At 49.2% G+C, this 23,438-nt stretch overlaps 2 protein-coding genes across 12 annotated transcripts in view; one reads left to right on the forward strand and one right to left on the reverse strand.

Moving 5' to 3' along the window:
* PHLDB1 (pleckstrin homology like domain family B member 1) overlaps positions 1 to 23,314 on the forward strand; it is a 48,373-nt gene extending 25,059 nt beyond the window's left edge. For 6 of the 11 annotated variants that reach the window (XM_045836796.1, XM_045836828.1, XM_045836809.1 and 3 more), the window contains 13 exons: positions 3,208 to 3,318; positions 3,443 to 3,532; positions 4,136 to 4,279; positions 6,392 to 6,532; positions 7,963 to 8,103; positions 8,255 to 8,357; positions 9,474 to 9,768; positions 9,894 to 9,984; positions 11,646 to 11,792; positions 13,582 to 13,698; positions 13,995 to 14,097; positions 20,741 to 20,826; positions 21,766 to 23,314. In XM_045836796.1, the coding sequence (XP_045692752.1) occupies positions 3,208 to 3,318; positions 3,443 to 3,532; positions 4,136 to 4,279; positions 6,392 to 6,532; positions 7,963 to 8,103; positions 8,255 to 8,357; positions 9,474 to 9,768; positions 9,894 to 9,984; positions 11,646 to 11,792; positions 13,582 to 13,698; positions 13,995 to 14,097; positions 20,741 to 20,826; positions 21,766 to 21,906 (1,710 nt within the window). In that variant the 3' untranslated portion in view covers positions 21,907 to 23,314. The remainder of the gene's footprint in view (positions 1 to 3,207; positions 3,319 to 3,442; positions 3,533 to 4,135; positions 4,280 to 6,391; positions 6,533 to 7,962; positions 8,104 to 8,254; positions 8,358 to 9,473; positions 9,769 to 9,893; positions 9,985 to 11,645; positions 11,793 to 13,581; positions 13,699 to 13,994; positions 14,098 to 20,740; positions 20,827 to 21,765) is intronic. The other 5 variants (XM_045836837.1, XM_045836845.1, XM_045836850.1 and 2 more) reach the window with 3 other exon arrangements.
* TREH (trehalase) overlaps positions 8,293 to 23,438 on the reverse strand; it is a 29,652-nt gene continuing 14,506 nt past the window's right edge. The window contains exon 15 of the transcript XR_006785395.1: positions 8,293 to 8,344. The gene's annotated coding sequence lies outside the window, so the exon portion shown is untranslated. The remainder of the gene's footprint in view (positions 8,345 to 23,438) is intronic.

The raw sequence follows: 23,438 nt of genomic DNA on the forward strand, positions 1-23,438 counted from the left end.
ATTCTGAACTGGGCACTGGCTGGGCAGTGAAAGATGGAGATGGAAGAGGCTGAACAGTAGGCTTGTTCCTGCCCTTGCAGGGTTCTCTGTCTGGGATGTGTCCAGAGACCTAAGACCTGGATATTATTAGAGTCAGCCAGGGGTCCGAGGGAGGGCATCACCTGGGTTTCAGTCTTGGCTCTGCCCTGGGTCAGCTGAGCCATAAACCAAGGGGACTGGCTATTGTATCTTGGCCAGCCCTGGATCTCCAGATGCTGTGATTGCTTCTGATTTCAGCCAGAGCAGGACAGGGTGATGGGGCAGAAACGTGTGTGTGTGAGTGTGGGGAGTAACGTTGGGAGGAGGCATATGTCAAGCAAGGGTTAGGAAGATGTCGAGAAGGAGAACTGGAGGAGGGCTCAGGCAGCTCACGTGCTTGTGGCTGAGATGTGTGTGTACATGCGCACATGCATGCCTGTGCAATTTGCCTGGCTGGAGTAAGTGGTGGGAGGTGAGGACAGTGAGATCAGAGAGGGGTGTCAAAAAGTAGTGAGTTGTGTGCTTGAAGACTAGCCTGGGTTTGGTGGGAAGTGGGGAGCTGCTGGACCACCCCCTGAATTCAGATCCCTTGCTTCTCTCGCTGAGCTGCTCTGCCTTATAAATGCATCTACTTCTTAGTAGTGATGTGATGAAAGGAAGAAAACTAGCCTTTCCCAAGCACATGGGTATGTGTCAGGCAGCTCTCTTGTATTATCTCATGCTGACCTTAGGATGGTCTCCTAAGCCCAGTACTCTTACCTTATTTTAAAGAAATATCAATTTGTCGTTCCACTTATTTATTCATTCATTGGTTGATTCTTGTATGTTCCCTAACTGGGGGGTCGAACCTGTAACCTTGGTGTATGGAGATGATGCTCTAACCAACTGAGCTACCCAGCCAGGCCTCTTACCCCATTTTATATATAGAATTGGGCAAAAAGTAGGTTTATAATTGTTCATATGGAAAATTCTATAATAATTAATAATAATACAAAAATAAGCTGTGTTTTGCATTACAGCTGTAAACCTACTTTTGCCCCACCCTGTACAATGAGTGCAGAGACTCTCTAGAATTGCCCAAAACTTCCCAATCTATAAGCTTCAGACTTGGAATGGGAACCTAGGCCTGCCTGGCCCCAAAGCCCCTGTTCCTTCTATACTATACTGCACTGGGTTTGGGAGTTGGCACTTCTCTGGCCTCTTTCTCTTTCCTTATGGAGAGATTGCATCTGGGAGCCTTAGATCAGCTAATCCCATCACTTCCGGTCACGGTGAGTATAAGCTCCAGGGAATTTGGGAGGGGTCAGCAGTATGAGACTCCTGATCCCTCATTTCCCATGCCCACCCCAGGCCCCTAGAAAATTGGAGTTCTGTCACTGGGACCTAGGGGTCATATTCTTCCCTGTGCTTCTCATTTGCCTTGCTCCTCTTTAATCCTTGGCTTGCAGTTTCCCACCCACCCCAGTTTCTATCTACCCTGCTGCCCTGTGCTTCCCTGTCCTCTATAGTCTGTTTCAGAGTGGTTCAGAGTATGTCTTTGGTGTCCAATAGATCTGGTTCTGCTCCTAGCTCTGCCACTTACCAGCTAAGATACCTTACCTCCTAAATATGTCAGTGTTCTGATCAGTAAAATGGGCATAAAGGCACCTGCCTCATAAGAGGGTAAAAGGAGGTAACAAATACAAAGCATTTAGCAGAGTTTCTGGGTCCTAATAGGTTCTCACTAAATTGTAAACAGCAGATCTTGCTGCGAGGCTTACTGCCTCCTCTGCTTCAGTCTTTTCTTGGGCTGACCCCAGATTTGGGTCAGCTTCCTCCTTTCCTCCCTCTTTCCCATGTCTTGCTCTTTTTTAAAAAAAAATTTATTTTAGTTGTTGTTGCAGTACAATTTTCTGTCTTTTACTCCCATCCCAACCCACCCACCCTTTTTTTCTAAATTGTATTTTAATTGTTGTTGCAGTACAATTTTCTACCATGTCTTGCTTTTAATGGTGGTAGTTTAATGCCATCTCTTTCAGGAAGTTTTCTTGGAGCCAACCCACCCATTTTTCCCAGCCTCCATCCTTTTCTCTCACTAACTTTTTTTTTTTTTTAAGAACATGGATTTTGAGTCAGGCATTGGCTAAAGCCCTATTGGGGATGTGGAGATAGAAAAGACACTGGCCCTGATCTTGGATCTGACAACCTGGGTGGGGTGGTGTTGATGGAGACATATATTCACAAGTAAGAGTAATACAAGGCAAATGGTGGAACAAAATAATCTGAGCACAGGAGAAACAGAGAAATTGAGTGGTGATCAAGGAAGATGTTAGAGAAAAGATAGCATTTGGTCTGGTCTTGGAGGATAAGTAAGCCCTTGATGGGTGAAGAAGACAGGAATAGCTCTTCTAGGGTAAGGGAACAGTTTAAGGCCTGAGTGTACACAACTTCACAGCTGAATGTACAACACGGCAGGACTCAGAACACAGAGGGCTCAGGGTAGGAGGGAGCTGAAAAGTGTAGAGCCAGTTCTGGGAGCCTTGAGTTCTGGTTTAGGAGTTTGTGCTTTATCCTGGGAGTAATGAGGAATCATTGGAGGATTTTCAGGAGTGATCTAACTTTACTTGTGGATTTTTAAAAAATGATTTAAGTAATGCATATTGTCCTTAGGGAGATTAGAAAATTCAGATAAGCAAACAAACAAAAACAAACCTCAAAGACCATTTAAACAAACCTCAAAGACCACTTCAGAAAGGTGTTTGTGGCAGTGTGGACTGGATCACAAGGCTGAGACAGTTGGAAGCAGGAGGCTGGTGAAAAAGTTCAGGCTAGGAAACCAAAGGGCCTGGATTTGGGTGGTGGCAGTGGAGGTGGGATGGGGGCAAAGGGGTAGTTGGAGACTGTTCAGTGTCTGCAGGATTCTGGACTTGTTGACTGTGGGGTTAGAGGGGAGGGAGGTTTGGGGACTTGGGTTCTGGCTGGTATGCCTGGTGACACAGGGGTCATTGGTCAAGGCAGGGATGGGAGAAGGGGCTGACCACAGCAGCAACCTGGCTTTTCCTGGGGTAAGTTGAGGCCAAGCAGGAGAGCTGGTTGATTGCCTTCACCCAAGGCCAGGGTCTCTCAAAGTGGCAGGAGAGATAGCCAAGCCTCACTGTGGGCTCAGCCCTGTCTCTCCAGGGCCTGACTGACCAACCCCCTGTCCTCCAGGAGCACCTGGCAATCCTGGACAGTCAGGCTGGGCAGATCCTGGCTCAGGCTGTGCAGGAGTCGGAACGCCTGGCCCGGAACAAGAATGCCTCCCTGCAGCTGTTGCAGAAGGTAGCTCAGCTGGGTGGGGAGGGTGGATGGGGGAGGAGGAAGGTAGTACAGGATTCCCCCCTTGCTTGGGCTTCCTTGCTGTCACTCCACTCCTTTTTGATTCTCTGCCACTTTGGACTTGCAGGAGAAGGAGAAAGTGACTATGTTGGAAAGAAGATACCACTCACTCACAGGAGGCAGGCCTTTCCCAAAGACCACATCGACCCTCAAAGAGGTAACATGGTTGGTTCAGCCCAGTTTCAGGCCCAAGGGTTCTCCTGGGAGGCTCTGAAGCAACATGTGGTACTTTCACCCTAATGGCTGAGACTGAGTATGGGGACATTTTCCTGAATGGGACAAATGCAAATTGGAATGGTCCTGAGGTCTGGGACCCTCTATGGCTACCAGCTACTTCTGTTTAGTTACCTTTCAGGCTTCCAGGAGCCCACTGATCTTACTATTTTTGATGGCTGAATACATTGTGAAGAGGATGGGGTATTCAGGGGTTTGGAAAAGGCCAGGGCTGGGCAGACTTACCTTCAGGGGGAGCATAGGGTTCTACTGGTCCTGATCTTAGAGTCCCTGGGCCTTGGTCTAGAACTAGGCTCTTAGTTCAGAAGTGGGCATTTAGAAAGAATGGCCCCTTAAGCCATTCTTTCCTGAGTTTTTTCATGCCTGGTGTGTGAGTTCCAAAGAGGACATGCCTAGTTTTCTGCACCCTTTCCTTTCCTCCCTGCCTCACTGCATGAGCAGTTTAGGCCTGGGATGAGCCTAATGGGATGGGGTGGCTGGGCTGAGTATGAGAGCTAAGATCCCTTACCACGTACCCTTTCTATAGGCTGAACTGCTCATCTCTGAGTCCTCGGAGAATGAGCTGGGGACTGCGGCTCTGAGCCTATTCCCAGGGTCATCTAAGGCTGGTGCCTCCTCTGTCCCTTTAACCCCACCTGCTTTCACTCAGCTCTGCCCCAAAGCACAAGAGGTAATCACAGCTAACTGCTTGCTCTGCTGTGTTCACTGCCTGTCTGCCTGCTTGCTGAGCTCTTGCCTAGAGCTTCTCTCAAGGGCCCAGCTGAAGGGTGTGTAGCAATAATCCTTTGGCCAGAGTTTGTAAGTTTGAGTGAATGTCCGTGTGTCTGGGCAGCCACTAAAAAATCAGAGTATCCGTTTGCATATTAATTTGTGTGTATTCTGCATGCCATTTGTCAGTTTTCACAAACACTGGACCCTCTAGCTCATTTTCATTTTCTGCGACCCCTGGAGGACAGTTGGCCTCTGGAGCTAGGCCAGAATGGGCTCCCCCTGGATAGGGCCAGCTCAGGACCCTGTGCTTTGATTCAGCATGCATTTTGGACAAGATCGGGCACATTCAGGGTGGTATGGCTATAGACTCAGCGTGTATCTTAGATGCCTGCTATGCTCCCAACACCTGGATAAGCTCAGGGCTCTAAGGATATGCTCAGGAAATATGACAGTTCTTGGCCTTCCAGCCCCCAGTGTAATGTGCTAGCATCTTTCCAAGTCCTAACCCTTGGGCACTGGCCCGTTTTGCTTTTCGCTGCTTCCTGCCAAGGCCTCTTTTTCAGAGCCCATCTTGCTCAAGCCCTAGAGGTGTTTCCACCCTCAATCCTAAGAGCCACTGCTCCGGTAGATAGAGTGCAAGGCAACCCTCTGGAATGGTGTGACTGGTGTTTGATGCTATGTGTGTGTGCCCCAGTAGGGGTGCCCAGGGTGTTGGGTCCTGGTGGGTTCTTGGAAGGCCCTTCCTAGGCTTCTTCGCCTGCCCCTAGCCCAGGCCAAACCCAGGGATGGGCCTTCAGGGTCTGCTTGGAGCAGGACCTAGATGCCAAGGCAGCCTCAGAAGTGAATGTCAAGAAGAGCCCACACACACTAGCTCTGCCTTCCCTTTTTTTGGACCCTTACTGCCCCCACAGCCATCTGTGGTTACAGTGGACAGTTGAGCTCCCCACCCCTCATCTAGATTTTGTATGGAATGAATGATGGCTCTAAGACGTGAACTTTGGGTATCTGGTACCTGGTTAAACCTGTTAACTTCTCTGCCTCCCCTCCCTGCCCACTGGGCACCCTTGGAGTATGAGTCTGGCAGAGGTTCTCTAGCTGTGCTCTGCTTGGACCCCCTAGGCTTCTGCCCCTCCCTACCCACCGTAGTCTCTCCCCTACCCCCAACCTCCCACATGCTCACCCAGCCCCTTCCTGACAGGGAGGTATCAGCTTGTGCCCAGGGACTTCCTCATGGATGCCCTCAATTTCTCCTCAGGCCTGGGTTGGGGGCAGTGAGGGAGAAGGGCAGCTGGCATAAAGGAGGCTGGGAATGGTTCTCTCTCTTCCCTAAGGCTCAGGGGTTTTCTCTAGCTTCTGACAGCTCACACAGGAGCAGGCCTTCTGCTGTAGCACAAAGGCATCCTGTTGAGAGGCCTCTGGCTTCCCTGGGTTATGCAAGCCTCCTCTGCTTTGCGCTTCCTACACTTGCCCTTCCCTTGCCCATGGACAATACCATCTCTTGGGTTCCAGTCCCATGAACCTCTTGTATTCCTTCCCATGTCCTGGCCTTCTTCCAAGTGTGTGATGCTTGAGTAGCGAAAGGCATTGTGGGGCACCTTACCTGTGCCTACAGCCCCTGGGCCAGGCCTGCCTCTCTGAGCCCCTGCCTCCCAGGACCTGGCTCCCACCACCTGCCTTCCTCCCATTCTGCTTTCTTCCTTCTCCTTTGCTTCTCTCACACCTTCATCCAAGGTTGGTGGTCTGTGTGTTCCTACCATGCCCAGCCCATTACTGTCTCTGTGTTTTGACACTTCTCTCTTATCTTCCCAGCTCTAGGCCAGCCCCAGGGGATGGGTCAGTGCCCTTAGCACATTCACAACAACTGTTTTTTCTTCCTTCTCTTTATGTTCTTTTTTCTCCCTTCCTTGCCTGCTTCCCTCACCTTCCTGTCACTTTTTCTGATAATTGCTTTCCTTTAACCTTCCTCCAATCTTCCCCTTTCTTCTCCCTTTTTCTTTCCCCCCATTTCCTGATTTTTCCTCTCCATCCTTCCCCTCTTGTACCCTGTTGCCCTCCCCATGCTCTCCTCTAGATGGAGAAGCTGCTGTTCCCTGCTGTAGACTTAGAGCAATGGTACCAGGAGCTGATGGCCGGGCTAGGGACTGGCCCCACTGCAGCCTCCCCTCGCTCCTCCCCCCCGCCTCTGCCCACCAAAGCTTTTTGTCAACTCCAGGTAACCCCCTTCTTTACTGCCCATCCCTCCCCCATCCTTGCTCCTCACCTCTCTGGGTACCTCCTGCCAATCCATTAGTCACACAGGCAACCTTAGATTGTTGAGGGTAAGTCCAGCCAGGGCATCATGGGGTCTCTGGACCTTGAGATGGCAGTGAGGGTTTCCTCATGGGCAACCATCCTGGCATTTTGGGAAGCTGGAGAGCTAGTTTCATAAGTCCCGAGGTAACATGATTGACTGTCCAATAGGGAGGGTTTGGGAGCACTGGTCAGGTTGAGATCTGTTTGGTGCCTTGTGTGGGTTAGACTACTGCTGCTCTGTTCTTGGCAGTCCTCAACCCCAGAGCTTCTCACCCAGTCTGGGGACCTAACACACTCTTGAGCCTGTTGCACCCTGTGAGAACTGCCAGCATTCTGCTCTCCTGGTCTTTCCAGGGGTGACACTTGTAGGCAGGACAGAGAGGGACAAAGACTTTGAAGTGATAGCCCTGAGGACATGCCTAACCTTGAGTCTCAGAGTTGCCATGGAGGGCCTGGGCCTACCTGAGCCTGCAGCAAGCTGCTGACCAGAGGGTTGGGAAGGAGTATTTGGATAGTCTTCTCCCCCAGGTTTCATTCCACTGACCTGCTGCAGTGCCTAAGACCCCACCATTCAAGATTCAGTCCTTGAGTGAAGGCATTGTGCCTCTAAGACTGATCTGAGCTGAAATTCCATATTCCCTTTGGGAGGAGTTTGTTTCATGTAATGTGGGGCACCTCTCCTTGTGCCCAGCTGGCTAGAGATTTTTTAGTGTTTTGATTCACTTAATCACCATAGGACTTTGAACTAGATATTGTTAACGTTTTACAGATCAAACACTTGAGCTCAGAGAAGATAAGTAATCTACCCAAGACAACACATCTAGGAAGTAGCAGAGCCTATGCTGAGAATTAAGGATTCTTAACTCTGAAGACCATATCCACCAAACATTAATGCTGTGAATGAGCTTGGCAGTTACTCAGTCTAGCCATTCCCACTCCTTTTCCAAGAAGGAATCTAAGGCCCAGGTTGGGGAGATGCATTGCCCAGGGTCACACAGCATGTTAGTGGCAGAGCTTGGACCAGAGGGAACCTTGTCCTCTAGTTGGTCTTCTGTACAACTCTTCCTAGGCAATGTGCATAGGTCCACTTACAGAGTTCTCTCTAAGACGCAGGGTTGGACCAGGGATTGCCCCAAAAAAGAAAAGTCTGGAAAGGAGGCTAGGCAGCTGCCAATATCTGCCTATTGGGCTGGCCCAGGAGGCTCAGTGTTGTTGTCAACTAGAGACAGAAGCCTGGTACCTGAGCAATAACTTGGATCCCAGCCTATGAGACCAGGGGCGAGGGGAGGGGGGTCACGGTGGTAACAGTAGGGGAGCTGGGACTTACCAGGCAGTATTTCTTCCCTCTAGGTTTACCGCTCCAAGATGGATGGGGAAGCAACCAGCCCTCTGCTCCGTAACCGCAGTGGTCCCCTTCCCTCTTCCTCTGGCTCTTCCTCCTCCTCTTCCCAGCTCAGTGTGGCTACCCTGGGTCGTAGCCCCTCCCCAAAGGTCTGAGGACAGTGGGTGGGCTGTGTGCATAGGAGGATGGTGGTGGTAGGGTAATGGAGACTCCTACAACGGGGAGAGGCCAAAGTCACCCATGAAAGCCTTGGCGGGGGTTCTTTTGAGCCTCATGTCCCATTGTTCCCCCTCCCTCCAGGGTGCTCTACTCACCCAGAATGGCACAGGAAGCCTTCCTCGCAACCTGGCAGCCACACTGCAGGACATTGAGACCAAGCGCCAGCTGGCCCTGCAGCAGAAGGGTGAGTGGCTGTAATGCCAGCCCATCTGCTTTCCTGGGGGCCCTAGATATCTGCCCCCCTTGCCTTCCCCCATATCTCATTCATGCCCATACCCTTCACAGCATGTTTTTCTTTCATTGGGACCTAGGCAAGAGCAGAAAGGATTTAGATTATATGCCTAAAGGAGACTATAGGGTTTTGGAATCAGGAGGCTGAGATCTTTCCTAGAGGGCCCAGCGAATAAAAGGAAATGGTTTTTGACCTGAGTGGGCATATGTGTTGCCCTGTCTGGAGACAGGGGGATGGACTTGACCTCCGGAAATGGTTCCCTAAGACATTATCTCTGGAGACCCAGGAGTCCTCGTTGCTGGAATGTATTTTGGTTGTTTTGAAAGCCCATGTCTGTGCCTCTGTTTCCTCTCACCCACTCTGTGCCTCTCTACTCTGCCCTCTGCTGGGGTCCCCCACACCAGTTGAGTTGTTTCCTGCCGAACCCCTCTTAACTGACAACCCAGCAGGTACACTGTTGATCACTGAGGACATTGCTTTGGCCAGGCAGCCTTTGCCCAGGCAGCTGCATGATGTATTCTGTCCAGGCCCCCACTGCCCATAGGCAGGCTCGCAGGCTGAGCTGGGGTGGGGTGTCTGGCTGCCTCATTCCTTGAACTGAGCTCTCTGCTACCTCAGCTGTGCTCTACCTTTTCCCCTTCCTTCTTTCCTGCTGCTGTTGCTCTTATTTCTGCATTACTGCTGGCTCTGCATTGATATCCTGGGTGTTCATGGGGCTTCCACCATCTCTTCATTTTCCCTTCCCCAGGGTGGGTGCATGTGTCCCCACTTATTCATGCCTTTGTTGTGAGCTGGAGCCCCCTGGCCATCATGCTGCCTGGACACCACTTGGCCAGGATCAGTGCCCTGTGTGGGCTCAGGATGCAGAAGGGACGCTAAAGCCAGACTGTGCCGCTGTGGCTGGATGGCCCTGGAACTGTGGGGGGCTTCAGGGAAGCTGATGGGGCTGGTGTGGGTGCCCAGTGTTAGCCTCTTCCTGCTCCATTCTTCTCTCTGTCTGTGATGCTGTCAGTGTCCTCCCCACACAGCTGGGTTGCCCCCTGTGACTCCCACCTATTCCTCCTTTAGGGCAGCAGGTAATTGAAGAGCAGCGGCGGAGATTGGCTGAGCTGAAGCAGAAAGCAGCAGCTGAGGCTCAGTGCCAGTGGGATGCCCTGCATGGGCCATCCCCCTTCTTGGCAGGCCCCTCAGGCTTCCCCTCACTCATGCACCACTCCATTCTGCACCACTTGCCAGCTGGGCGGGAGCGTGGGGAGGAGGGTGAACATGCCTACGACACACTGAGCCTGGAGAGCTCTGACAGCATGGAAACCAGCATCTCCACAGGAGGAAACTCAGCCTGCTCCCCTGACAATGTGTCCAGGTACCTGACCCCCACCCCATCCTGCCTGAGGTATCAACTCTGCACTCCCCCACGATGGACCTACTGCCTCTGCCAGATGCCTTTTCAGCAACTTGATGCACCCACTCTTTTTCTTCCTCCTCCAGTACAAGTGGCCTGGATACCAGCAAGATTGAGGAGATGGAGAAGATGCTGAAAGAAGCTCACGCGGAGAAGAGTCGGCTTGTTGAGTCGAAGGTAAGGTAGATCTGGGCTTCAGAGGCAGAGGCTATGGGGCCTCAGTGCTGCCTTCTACTTGCCAAGGGCCTGAGTTTTATCCCAAGCCTTTTCACCCACATTATCATTGTAACATTCCCTTGAGGAAAAAAGGCGGGGATGTGGAGGCTTGGTGAGATTCATGTTTCACACCTTGTAGGGAAAGAGGAGGCAGCACAGTAACCATTGTCCAACCATGAATTTCCTGGTTGGGATCCTCTGGTCATCGTGTGTTTATTTCTGTGGATGTTTTTGTCACCTTGGGAATTTTGATTCCTGTCTACCTGAGTGGCTGGTCATTCCTCTTGGGGATGGTTAGGAAAAGCACCAACTGAGAGTTGAGGAATAGGGATAGAAGAGAAGGCATCTGCCAGATGTCCAAGCCAGAGCAGAAGTGCTGGCCTGGGGGACCTTGGGGAGCAAGTGGGTGCTGAGGGAAGTCATGTCTCCTTCAATGACCTGGAGCTGGGACACACCAATGAGAGACCAGTAGTTTATCCTGGACACAGCCAGTCTGAGGAAACCCAGGCCTTAGGAGGAGGTTAGATAAGGGATCTGTGGAAGAAGTTCTTTCTCCACCAACTGGTCAATTCTGCATCTTTTGAGATGAGAGAGTAGAACCCGGAGAGCAGGAGGTAGCAGCTCCAAACACCAGGGAAAAAAGGCTTTTAGTTGTAGTCACATTAGAGGAGTATAAATTTTTAAGCATCTATTGGCAAATGGGGAGGAAGGAGATTTTGCTAAGTTTTAAGCTGAGAAGACTTGCTAAATGGAAGTTAATGATATAAAGGTCATTATCATTGATTAAGACACATAAAACATCACTGAAATGCTCTGTATTTAATGATTTCTTTTAATGACTTTTAAGATGTTTTAATAATGGCTTTCATAAGTTCCTTTCTCCCCCAAAATTTGTAGTTTAAGTACCATTGTCTCTAGTTCGGAGTTTCAAAGGGCCTTAGTGATTAGGGAAGGACCACTGAATATATTCACTGTCAAAAAAAGTTGTTTAGATAATCAATGTCTTAGGAATTCAGATAACAATTACAAGAGACCCATTTATTTATTGAGTGCTTCCTCCCTGCTGGAATCAGTGATGGGCACAGAGATCTTATTTAATTTTTATTATTCTAATAGGAATATGCATTCTTGGCCCCATTTTACACGTGAGGCAGCTGAGGCTTGGGGAATTTAAATGATTTTGTCAGGGTTCCACAGTTCACATTGGTGGCTGAGCCAGGATTTGAAGGCAGGGCCATCTGACTTGAAAGCCTTGACCCTTACCAGCAAGGTCCTTGGAGAGGTTGTTGAATGTTCACCTGAGGACATGCTTAGAGGGGGAGGTAGGGAGGGGGTGGGGGGGAGAAACATCAATCAGTTGCCTCTCCCATGACTGAACCTGCAACTCAAGCATGTGCCCTGACCAGGAATCGGACCCACGACCTCTCAGTTAACTGGATGATGCTCCAACCAACTGAGTGTCACCAGCCATGGCAAGGGTGGGTTTTGAGGATGATGCCTTTGAATGCCAGGCTGCCCACTAAGAGGGGCATCTCCTGTGGCTCTGCCCTCTTCTGAGAGGGGGAAACTGGGGATGGAGGAAGAGGGCAGCTGTGGGCACTGATCCCTGGCTTTGGTGGAAGGAGCAGGAGATGGAGCTACGGCATCAAGCCCTGGAGGAGGAGCGGAAGCAGCGGGAGCGGGTGGAGCGGAAGCTTCAGAGTGAGAGCACTAGGAGGCAGCAGCTGGTGGAGAAGGAGGTCAAGATGCGGGAGAAACAGTTTTCTCAGGTGAGTGGGCAGTGGGGTATGGTGGGTACTGGCTTGAGGGTGAGGCTGTGGAGGAGTAGAGACATTCTAGGGCATCTCTTCTAGGCTGTAAAAGCTGCTCTACTCCAAAAAAGATTACTGTTGGCTCAGCACAAGCAGACTTCTACCTGAGACTCATTCAGTCCCAAGGAACAGGGGCTTGTTAAGCCAGTGTGTTTCTATATATGTGTATGTGTATGTTGTGAGTGGGTGGGTTGTGGGGACATGACAGGCTACCTTGCTGACATCTAGGGTCAGAGAATATGGACTGGATGGGCCTCTCAGAGATGGGAGCCAAGAGTCAAGTATCAGGGTGGCTCCCCTTGGCCTCTTTCAAGGGCTTCATCTCTGCTTCACGAGTCTCTGCTGTGCCTCCCTTCACTTCTCTGATGGCCTCCTGTACCTGGTGCTTCATGGCAGTCCTGACCTTCACTCCACCACACCTTTTGGCTCCAGGCCCCACCACCAGCAGATGCCCTGGCTATGACTGTTGGTTATATCTCCAAGAGAAAATTATATTAGTTTCTCCTTGGGACAGGAATCCTTCCCTGTACAAAAGACAACTCTGGACTTTTTCCTTATGTAAGAGACTTGAGCAGAATATTCAAAGGTAGCAGGAGAACATAGGTTGGGTAGGGAAATGTACCCTTGTCTCTGGTCCCAGATCCTAGCCCTTGTGAGAGCCTGAGGGACTCAGACAGGCTGTTCCTTATATTGGGTTTCCATAGACCTCCCCCGGGTAGGGGTCCCTTGGGATCTACTACCAGTAGTCACCAGCTATCACAGGTCCCCGACTTCCTGTGGTGCAACAACATAAATTCATAGGAGTAGGCTGCCTCAATTAGGTTTGAGAATTAAAAAAAATAATCAGATACTGTGAGTTTTACCTCTGTGCTTAGAATCTTTGTCAAATGCCTAATTCCCCTCTCTGTCTGTGGCCACTTTGGGACTCTCTAGCTCCCTCTTATGGAACTGAGGCATTGCTGCAGGGGCCAACAGTGTGCTATGGGAAGTGGGTAGAGCCAGCCCATTTTGGAGGTACGCCCTGGAAGTTGTTCATTTTGTAGTATAAGAATTTTTTTAAAAGATTTTATTTATTTATTTTTAGAGAGGAAAGGGAGGGAGAAAGGAGAGAGAGAGAGAGAGAAACATCAATGTGTGGTTGCTGGGGGCTGTGGCCTGCAACCCAGGTATGTGCCCTGACTGGGAATCGAACCTGCGATGCTTTGGTTTGCAGCCCGCGCTCAATCCACTGAGCTACCAGCCAGGTAGCTCAATCCAGCCAGGGCTGTAGTATAAGAATTTTTGAGGTGGAACAAACCTTACTGATTTTGTGGTTCAAAGCCCTTGTTTTACATATAAGGAAACTGAGGCCCAGAGAAGGGATATGACCCAGACAAGGTCCTTAGGAAGTCAGAGACCAGATTTCCTATTGGGTTTTTCTTCCCAGAGCCTGTTCATATGTGGCCTCTGGCTTTATTCCATTCAGCCCAGGAGGGAGAAGAGGGGCAGGGACAAGACAAGTATGGCTGTATCTTGGTCATAGGTGGGGAAACGTAGGCATAGAGTCACTCAGCAGTTTGCCCAAGCCTGTTCTGCCCAGCACAGACATGCTAGATCTCTGCTTTTGCCACAAGCCCTGTGAAACCAGAGTGGCAGCATGGGGGAAGGGAGGGAGTAATGGCAGGAGTGAGGATTGAAGCCTAGGGACCTGGACAAGGAAATGATGGGGAAGAGAGGAGACTCTGCTGACCCTTCCCTCTGCTCCCAGGCACGACCCTTGACCCGCTACCTGCCAGTCCGGAAGGAGGACTTTGATCTGAAGACCCACATCGAGTCCTCAGGCCATGGTGTCGATACCTGCCTGCACGTGGTACTCAGCAGCAAGGTACTGGCGTGAATGGCCCTGGTGTGCTGGGGACAGGCTCCTGTGGTTAGAGGCCCCTCCTCAGTCCTCAGAATAGTGGCCTCAGTTCCTGACCTAACACCAGAGTCTCTGTCCCAGGACCTGGTATTCTGGCTTGAAGAAATGTTGAGGATAGCTCCCTGTCACCCCCCACCCCCCTGCCGCCCTCAATGAATACAGGCACAAGTGATGAAGTGATGGCACTTATGTTGCTGCTCAGGGAAGAAATGTTTAGGGGCTGTGCTTTTGGGTCCTTCCTTACTTCTGCTTCCCACCAGGTCTGCCGAGGCTACTTGGTCAAGATGGGCGGCAAAATTAAATCATGGAAGAAGCGCTGGTTTGTCTTCGACCGGCTCAAGCGTACCCTTTCCTATTATGTGGGTGAGTTCCCACATAGCTTCCCTAAAACCAGACCCCTGGGCTCTGTCACCTAGGACAGCTGGTCTTCTGGAAGGATGCCAAGCTTCCAAGTTGTGGGGCAAAAGGCTTGGCTGGGTCTTATCCTTCTCCCCATCCTCCAGAAAATGTACAGGGTGTACCTGGTTCATCTCCATTTATTTGTTCATCCATCGATTTACTTGGCAATTACTATGTATCTAATAAGGTTTAGGCATGGTTCTAGGTTCTAGTGATAAGCAAGATGGCTGCAGCATTCTCCCTTGGAACTTACTGTCAGGGAGGCAGATGATGAACATGAACAGAGAGTTAAAACATAGTGGATAAGCTGTAGGGACGCACAGACACTGTGACTGCACAGAATCCTGTGGATTTTCCCTTCAGCAAGTTCCCTCAAAGACTCCAAGACAAGCAGTTGAGCATTGCCAAGGTATGCTCAGGACAACTCAGGACAACCTTGGGGTCAGGCCCACTGGCCTGTCTTGCTCCCTTCACTCTCCCAGCTTAGTTTCCCATGCCTGGAATTCCCTCTGGACTTAGAATATGGGGTGCTCTATCACCCCCTAGTCAGGAAAGGCTGGAGTGTGCTGTGGGAACAGCCGGTCCTAAGATCCCTGTGGCTCAAAACCACCGAGTTTCCCTTCTCCCTCTTGATGCATGTTGTGTGTTTTGTGAGTGTTGGGGGATCTGCTCTGCAGCAATGTTTCCTTTGCTTTAGTACATGCCTTTCTGGAACATCGCTGGCTGCCATGGCAGAGAGTAAAGAGAAGTCTAATTGGGCCTTGCATTGTTATCAGATGCCTCATCTGGGTTTGTCCAGCCAGTCACCCAGTCCCACATGACCACAAAGCCAGGAAGAACAGTCTGGCTGGGAGCCTGAAAGGAAAGGGCTAGAGAGTTTGGTGCTGGAGAGGCCTAGGCCTGGAGAGCCCTGCTTTCTCTCCCTGGTCCTCAACCAGGTGCCACTCCCTCCAAGAAGTCTTCCATAAGCACATGGGCCTTCCGTGTGGGGAGGCAGGAGAGGCAGAGATACAAGTGTCCCCATGTTTACACCTGGGCTGGGAACAGACTTTGTGGGGATTGAGAGGAACAGGCCTAGGGAAAAGCTTCATTTTAGGCATGTGAGATTAAAGCACCCCAAGGACATCTAGGCTTAAGATAAAGGTCAGGATCAGAGGCAGAGTGAAAGTTGAATCTGTTATAATAATAATAATAATAATAATAATAATAATAATAATAATAATAAAATAGCAGATCATCCTTATTGACCACTTATATGAATCACATGCTATGCTGAGTACTCTACATGTATAATTTTATTCAATCTTCATAATAATCTTTGGGAGAAGCACTGTTTCCATACCTACTTCACAGATAAAAAAAAATAAAGCTTAGACACTTCTGGATAAGATGGTGGCAAACACAGTTCATGTACTCATACAACCACAACAAAATTACAACTAAAATATAGAGCAATCGTCACTCAGAGCCATCAAATATCAAATTGAATGGAAGTCTGAACCTGACAGCTACAGAATTAAAGAAACCACATCCATCCATTCTGGTAGGAGGGGTGGGAACACGGAATGATCTGGTCCCTTACCCATGTGTGATGGATAAAAATTGGGAGGATTATCTCAGGAGTGAGGAGTCCCAGCCCCATACCAGGCCCCCCCAGCCCAGGGTTCCAGTGCCAGGAAGATAGGTCCCCATAACATTTGGCTGCAACCACTAGTGGGGATTGAGTTGGTGGAAGAAACTTCTGGAGTCCCAAGAGGTTCCCCTTAAAGAACCCACACACAGACTTAGACTTCTTCCCTCTGAGCTCCAGCACCGGGATAGCAGCTTGAAAGGCATGAGTGACATATAGGGAGGAACTGAAGTGTCAGTATCAAGGCAAGAGCTGGGGTATAGCTTTCTGCCAGACTGGAAGGGGGGCAGGGGCCATTGTCCCTTTTATGAGCCCTCCCCCAACAGCCATAGAGGCAACAGGCTGGTGCCATATTGGAGACTCCATGAACCTGGCTAACACTGTTTGCCCCACCCTGGAGATCCCCTGAGACTGTCCCACCCAATTTATGGACCCACCCAAGCTGTTTGACTATATGAATGGCTGGTCTTGGCTTATGCTTCACAACATCCTAAATCCTCTCAAACAAGTAACAACTGGCTTCAGCCCCTAGCCCCTGTACCTCTTAATGAGTGGTCCCAGGTCTGGCACTAGCCACAGCCAGCCTAGATTCACAGCTAGGCTTTGCCTGGGAATCTCCAAGCCCAGCACAAGTAGCAGCCACCTCAGATTGCTTTATAGCTCAGGCAGGGTGGCTCTGGGCAGAACACAAGTGGGCTGACATTGGCCTGCACCACCCAGGAAACCCCAGAGCCTGTGTACCTAGTGGACAGCTACAGATCACATCAGAGCACCACCCCCCTGCTCCTGCACAGCTGATCCTCCACGGAGGGTGGAGGTTGGTGGTCAGTGATCCTCACTGGTACTTGCAGCTGACTGGTCTGGGTAAATTCTTCCTACTGATCTGCCAATGGTAATCAAGGCTCAACTACAAGAAGGGGGTGTACTCAGCTCACACAAAGGGCACACCTTGAGTACCCAGCTTGGGTGATAGGGGAGGCAGTGCCACTGGACCCTACAGGGCACCTACTACATTAGGGCACACTACCAAGACAGGGAGTCATAGCAGCTCTACCTAATACACAGAAACAAACACAGGGAGGCTGCCAAAATAAGGAGACAAAGAAACATGGCCCAAATGAAAGAACAGAACAAAACTCCAGAAAAATAGCTCAACAAAATGGAGATAAGCAATCTGTCAGATGTAGAGTTCCAAACACTGGATGTAAGGATGCTCAAGAAACTTAGTGAGGACCTCAACAGCATAAAAGAGATCCAGTCAGAAATGAAGGATATACTAATTGAAATAACAAGTTACAGGGAAACAACAGTAAAGTGGATGAAGCTGAGAATCAAATCAATGATTTAGAACATAAGGAAGCAAAAAACAACCAAGAAGAAAAACATCCAAAAAAACAAGGATAGTGTATGCAGCCTCTGGGACAACTTCAAGCCTTCCAACATTCACAAAATAGGAGTACCAGAAAGAGAAGAGAAAGAGCAAGATAATTGAAAATCTATTTGAAAAAATATTGAAAGAAAACTTGCCTAATTTGGTGAAGGAAATATATATGCAAGTCCAGGAAGCACAGAGAATCCCAAACAAGATGGATACAAAGAGGCCCACTCCAAGACACATGACAATTAAAATGTCAAAAGTTAAAAGATAATGAGAATCAAAAGCAGTAAGAGAAAAGCAGTTACTTATCTATAGGGGAATTTCCATAAGCCTGTCAGCTGATTTCTCAAAAGAAACTGCAGGCTAGAAGGGATTGGCAAGAAATATTCAAAGAGATGAAAAGCAGGGATCTATGGACAAGAGTGCTCTACCCAGCAAAGCTATCATTTAGAATCAAAAGGCAGATAAAGAGCTTCCCAGACAAGAAAAAAACTAAAGGAGTTCATCATCATCACAAAACCATTATATGAGATGTTAAAGAGACTTATTTAAGGAAAAGAAGATCAAAACTGAACACTAAAATGGCAATAAATACATATCTATTAACAATTGAATCTAAAAAACAAACTAAGCAAAGAAGAAAAACAGACAGAATCATGGATACAGGCAGTGTTTTTGATAGCTGCCAGATGGGAGAGAGACTGGGGAAATGGGTGAAAAGGTGAGGGGGTTAAGAAGTACAAATAGGTAGTTACAGAATAGCCATGAGGATGTCAAATACAGTGTAGGAAATGGTGTAGCCAAAGAACTTATATGCATGACCTGTGGACATGAACAATTGCCTGAGGGAGTACGGGTGCTGGGTGGGTGGGGTGGGGCAAAGGGGGAACAACCAGGATAACTGTAATAGCATAATTAATAAAATATTATTAAAAGGCTCAGAGAGGTTAAGTAAATTGTTCACAGTCTCACAGCTGCTAAGAGGCAGAGCTAAAATTGAACCTAGGCCATTAGAAAAGAAAAGGCAGAGAGAGAGGGCTGCACTATTGTGAGGAAGGAGGGAAAAGAGAGACCAGCAAAGGTAGAAGGGGCAGGAGGCAGTAATCTACATGCCAGGTGCTGAGCTGGTGCTTGGCATACATGACCTTCCTTTTATGAAACAAAAGGAGACTAAGCTTAGACAGGGGTGGTAATGGAAAGAAGCCAGCTAAAGGAGTGGACATTTGTAAGCAGGGGTGTCTAGTGGTGGTGGGTGCTGTAGGAAGGCTAAGAATGATTTGGAACTAAAGGCCATTCAATTCAGGCATTGGAGCCTGACAAGAGAAAGGCTTCTGCTGTATACAGGGGTGGGAGCCAAATTGCACAAGATCATGGAGAGGTAGGTGGTTAGGAAACAGAGGAAGGATTGAGTTGTTACAGTGAAGCAAGGGAATGGAGAGAATGGGCAGGGGCCAGGGTGGGGCTGGGTACTTGTCTTGAAGAGGAAGTGTTGGATGGAGGTTGGGCCTGTGATAGGATCAGGGCCCTGGATTAGTGTTACTTGCCTGCACCTGCCTTGAACTTGCCATTCTCCCTGCCTTTGCCTGGACTTTCCTTGTACCTACTTGATAGAATACTCCTTTCTATTCTGTAGAGTTCAGATCAGATATTACCTCCAATGAAGCCTTTCCGGGCTCCATCTTACTGAGACTGGTTCCTGTCTTTCATTGTATAACTCCTGTGTTATACAGGGTCTCTCTGCCATGTGACATCAGCCAAGGGGCATATTGATGGAATAACAGATGCTGCATGGTATGTGCCAGCTCTGCTGCACACTTTGAACGTGTTCACTCAATACTCACAACCACCTGTGATACATAGCTGTCCTCTTGGACACCCAAGTCATGCAATTGGTAAATGCATTCTTTCCCACTAAATTGTAAGTGCCTAAGAGAAGGATCTCTGACTTTTCCCTGTATCCCAGTGCCTGGGTCTCATTCATTTAACTCATTGACCACCTACTGTGTGCTAGGCATGTAGTTGGTGTTGGAGGAGGCAGATCTATGAATTGCAAGGAGGGTTCAGACTCAGCCTGAGTTCTGTAGAGGAGCATGGATGCTGTGGGAGCACAGTGAGCACAGCCGTACACTAGAGTGGTGACATTTGCAATGGGTTTTCAAGATTACTTAGGAGTTTGCCAAGGGAGTGGGCTGGAGACCATTTCAATGTATGCAGAGAACACTCTTAAGGAAATGTGAGAGGCTCAGCATGGCCAGACAGAACCTGGGGTTGGTGTAGGGAGGGGTGTGAGACTAGGCCAGAGGAACATGTTGGCACCAGCCTGTAAATAGCCTTGGCCAAACCAAGGAGGCAGCAGGTTTCCAGTGAGGGAACCAGCAAAGAAGCTTGTGAGCTGAGGCAGCAGGATTAGATTTGCTTTAGGAAGCTGACCCCCTCAGCATTAGGGTGGTCCAGGGGCATGTCAGGAGGCTGCAGCAATGGCCCAGGGTAGATGACTGGGGCCTGAAATGGCACATGGGATGGGGGAAGGTGCATGCTGCCACCCACCAACCATCTGAGCTTAGTGATTGTGTTTTTCCTTCATGCCTCAGGCTCACTGTCCAGGATGCCAGCTGTAGTACCTGGACAGTTTGCCTTTGACAGTGCCCTGTCCCTCCCAACCAGAAGTCATCCTGCTGGTAGTTTACCCACCTTGTTCCTGCCACCCCTGCCTTCATATGCTAAATACTTCCTTCTTTTTTAAAATATTAGAATTCAATAGGTGAATGCATTCATATACTTGAAAATCAAAATATATAAAAAGGTTTAAATTGAGAATTATGCCCCCACTCACTGTAGATAACCACTTTTATTGCTCTTTTGTGTATCCTTCTAGTGCTTTAAGGGAATATAAACAATGCAAACATGTATTCTTACTCCTTTTCTTACACAAAAGGTAGCCTGTAATACATTCCTTGTTTTCCTGCTAATTTTCTACATCAAATATATCTATGTCTAGATATTTATATCTGGATATATTGTATAGATTTGTTTCTGAATTTATATATCAGATATTTGTACATTATTCTATATAATAGCTGTCTGGTATCCCATCATGTGGTACGCTATAATTTGTGAGTCTCCCTCCATCTGGTGGATATTTGGGTTGTTTCCAGTATTTTGTGACTACAAATATTGCTGCCAGAAACGATCTTTTAAGTTTGTTATTTTGCACATGTGTAAGATAAATTTTCCTAAGTGTGATCATTGGCTTAAAGGACAAACAGCAATTTTGGTAGGTATGGCCAAATCACCTGTACAGTTTGCAAGTTTATATACTCCCACCTGCTGTTTATTAGACAGCCTTTTCTCTACATACTTGACAAAAGTGTGCTGTATATCTTTTGTATGTTTTTGACATTCTGATAGGTGAGAAGCGGTATCTCAGTGGAGTTCTAATTTGCATTCTCTGTAATTCTGTGTGAGCCTGAGCACTGATGTGGGTTCTGTTTGGGAGCCCTGGGAATCACCCCATTCCCCAGGTGGAAACACTCCATGGCAGTGAAGCTTGGCCTGAAGTACGACAGGCCTCCTCAACCTGGTCCTTATTTTCTTTGCAGACAAGCATGAGACAAAATTGAAGGGGGTCATCTATTTCCAGGCCATCGAAGAGGTATACTACGATCACCTGCGCAGTGCAGCCAAGGTGAAGGGGCAGAAGAGACCGGTCATGGGGAATGGGTGGGCTCTATGGCAAAGGCCTCCAGCCTGCCCTCTTCAGAGTCTCAGACCCGTCCCTTCCTCTCTTTGTAAACTTTTCCTTCCTCTCTTCTCCCCTTCCCAGAAGAGGTTTTTCAGCTTCACTATGGTGACAGAACTATCCCTTCCTATGTACAGTAACTAGAACTGCTGCATATTAACACCTTCATACCTCAGTTGCCTCTGACCCTTTACTCTCCCTTTAACCCTCTTTCTTTCCTTAGGCCTGAGGGAGGAGTGAAGGTGGATTGCAGAAAGCAGGATGCCCCAGTAGGCTCGAATTTGACTGGCTTGCCTCCTTCTCCTAAGATGACAGCACGATGTCTCCCAAATGGGGGTGGGCAATGCAGAAGGGATGACTAAAAGGGGGCCCTTGAAGACTAGATTTGGTAGAGAGGATTGATAAATAGGAGATATTTGAGCCTGGTTATCTGCCTCACTGCAGTATAAGTCAGCCTCCCTCTCTCCAAGCCTCAGATGCCCACTCTCTGTGATCTCTGGGGTCCTAGGGCTCAGCATCGTACTTGTAGCTTTGTCCATCTGCCCCTCTTTTGCAGAGAGAACTCTGGTCTTCACTGGAACAACCCTTTGTGTCTGATTTCTTTTGACATTCTTTTATGTCTGGGGTGTAAAGGAACAGTGCTCCCACCTGGCATAATATGACCTTGCCAGGGCCCAAGGGTTGCCAGGTGTAAGGAGGGGAATATCTCAGCCTGAGGCCCACTTGACTGGTTGTGACTAGGTTTTAGGCCTGTGTAGGACTCAGCCCTTAGCTCCAGGTTGTCTTGGACAAAGAGGAGAAAGTACAGACCAGGAGGCTGGGCAGGAGAATGCTTGTGAATGTCAGGGGTAAGCCCTGTTTAGACTCTCCTCTTTCTCTCCGCAGAGCCCGAACCCAGCCCTGACCTTCTGTGTGAAGACCCATGACCGGTTGTACTACATGGTGGCCCCATCTGCGGAGGCCATGCGCATCTGGATGGATGTCATTGTCACCGGGGCTGAGGGCTACACTCAGTTCATGAACTGACTGTTGTGGGCCTCCTGGACCCATGCCTGACCACCTGCTGCTCTGCTTGCCCCTGGAGACAGAGTAACACCCTGGGCCCCAGACCTCACTGGGTGCTTCCAGAGGCCCTGGGAAAGTAGAACATAACTGGTGCTTTTGTATAAGAAGAGTTTGCAATGTTATCTAAGGAACTCATTCTGGGAGTTTCTGAGCTTGAGCTTCCTAAAGAATCAGTCAGGAGATCAAAGGTAGGGAAGGGGCTTTGTAGCCTCCTTAGAGCCCAGCACTTGCAATAACTCTTCAGGGTCCTGTGCTCCTTGGCCTGTGTTCTCTTTTGTAAAGGACAGTTATGGTACCAGAATTGGCCAAAGATTCCCTCTTGCCTCAGCCCCCTTTGCAGGAGCATTGGGGCTGAGCAGTACCACATCCAGAGTGGGGCGACAGCTCAGGCAGTTTCTATCTCAAACCCTGCTCTTACCCCTTTGTTTTCCCACATCCATATTTTTAAAAAAGATTTCATTTGTTCATTTCCAGAGAGAGGGGAAGAGAGGGAGAGAGACTTCACTGTGTGGTTGCCCTTTGAGTGCCTCCCACTGGGGACCGGTGTTGCCACCGGTCTACAACCCAGCCCTGACTGGGAAGTGAACTGGTGACCCTTTGGTTTGCAAGCCGGCACTCGATCCACTGAGCCACACCAGCCAGGGCCCGCATTCATATTTTTTTTACCTTGCTCAAGGGTCAGAGACCAAGTTTTATCCTTGAGGTTTGGGCCCCATACCCTTTTTGCAGACCCATTGCCATGGTCACCACTGTAACTGCTTCATTGCTATGGTTACATACTAATTACGTTGGCTCCATAGCTCAGCAGCTTAGCCCACTGCTTAAGCTGTGGGCCCATGTGAGGGTACATGTGCCATCATCTCTCCAGCCCAGGCTGCTGGGCATCTCATGCTGTGGGAAGGAACTGAAAACCTCCCTGTACCAGCCTGTGTCTCTAGGCCCTGATATACAACCTGTTGGCCCCTTGGGCGAGCCCTCTCCCTTCCACTTGTGCCTTCCTTAGAGCCAGAAGGGATGAAACCAGGGTATCTAGATCCAGAGAAGTGATATGGATGACTGAGAAAGCTAGAAGGGCTGAGTTTCTGACAGGGACGGAGGGCTACTCCATGAGAAAACCTGAGCGGGAGAGGAGCAGCAAAGAAGGAAGGCCTGGAAGCCCAGCTTCCCTACTTCAGCCACAGAAGGATGATGAAAATGGAGAGCAAAGGACTAGGCCTCAGCAGTCTGGCCTCAGTCCTTCCCGCCTTAACACTAATCCCACCTCCCTGCTCCCTTCTCCAGCACTGGGCCATGGTTGCTGGGTCCAGGCTGGGTGATTTGCAATATTTGTAAGCATCTCAACAGAACAATAAAGCATTTGAAGTATGTTGCTGGGAGGCCAAGTTGTGTGGGGCACTGGGCTGGGGTACCTGGGGTAGAAGGGTCAGGTCCTCCCAACAGAGTAGAATTTCCACTTTATTAAAATGTTCCAGGAGGGACCCAGGGCCTAACCC

Source organism: Phyllostomus hastatus, unplaced genomic scaffold, assembly GCF_019186645.2.
Source record: "Phyllostomus hastatus isolate PE091 unplaced genomic scaffold, TTU_PhHast_1.1 phas_contig_113, whole genome shotgun sequence".
In the NCBI taxonomy this organism is placed as follows: domain Eukaryota; kingdom Metazoa; phylum Chordata; class Mammalia; order Chiroptera; family Phyllostomidae; genus Phyllostomus; species Phyllostomus hastatus.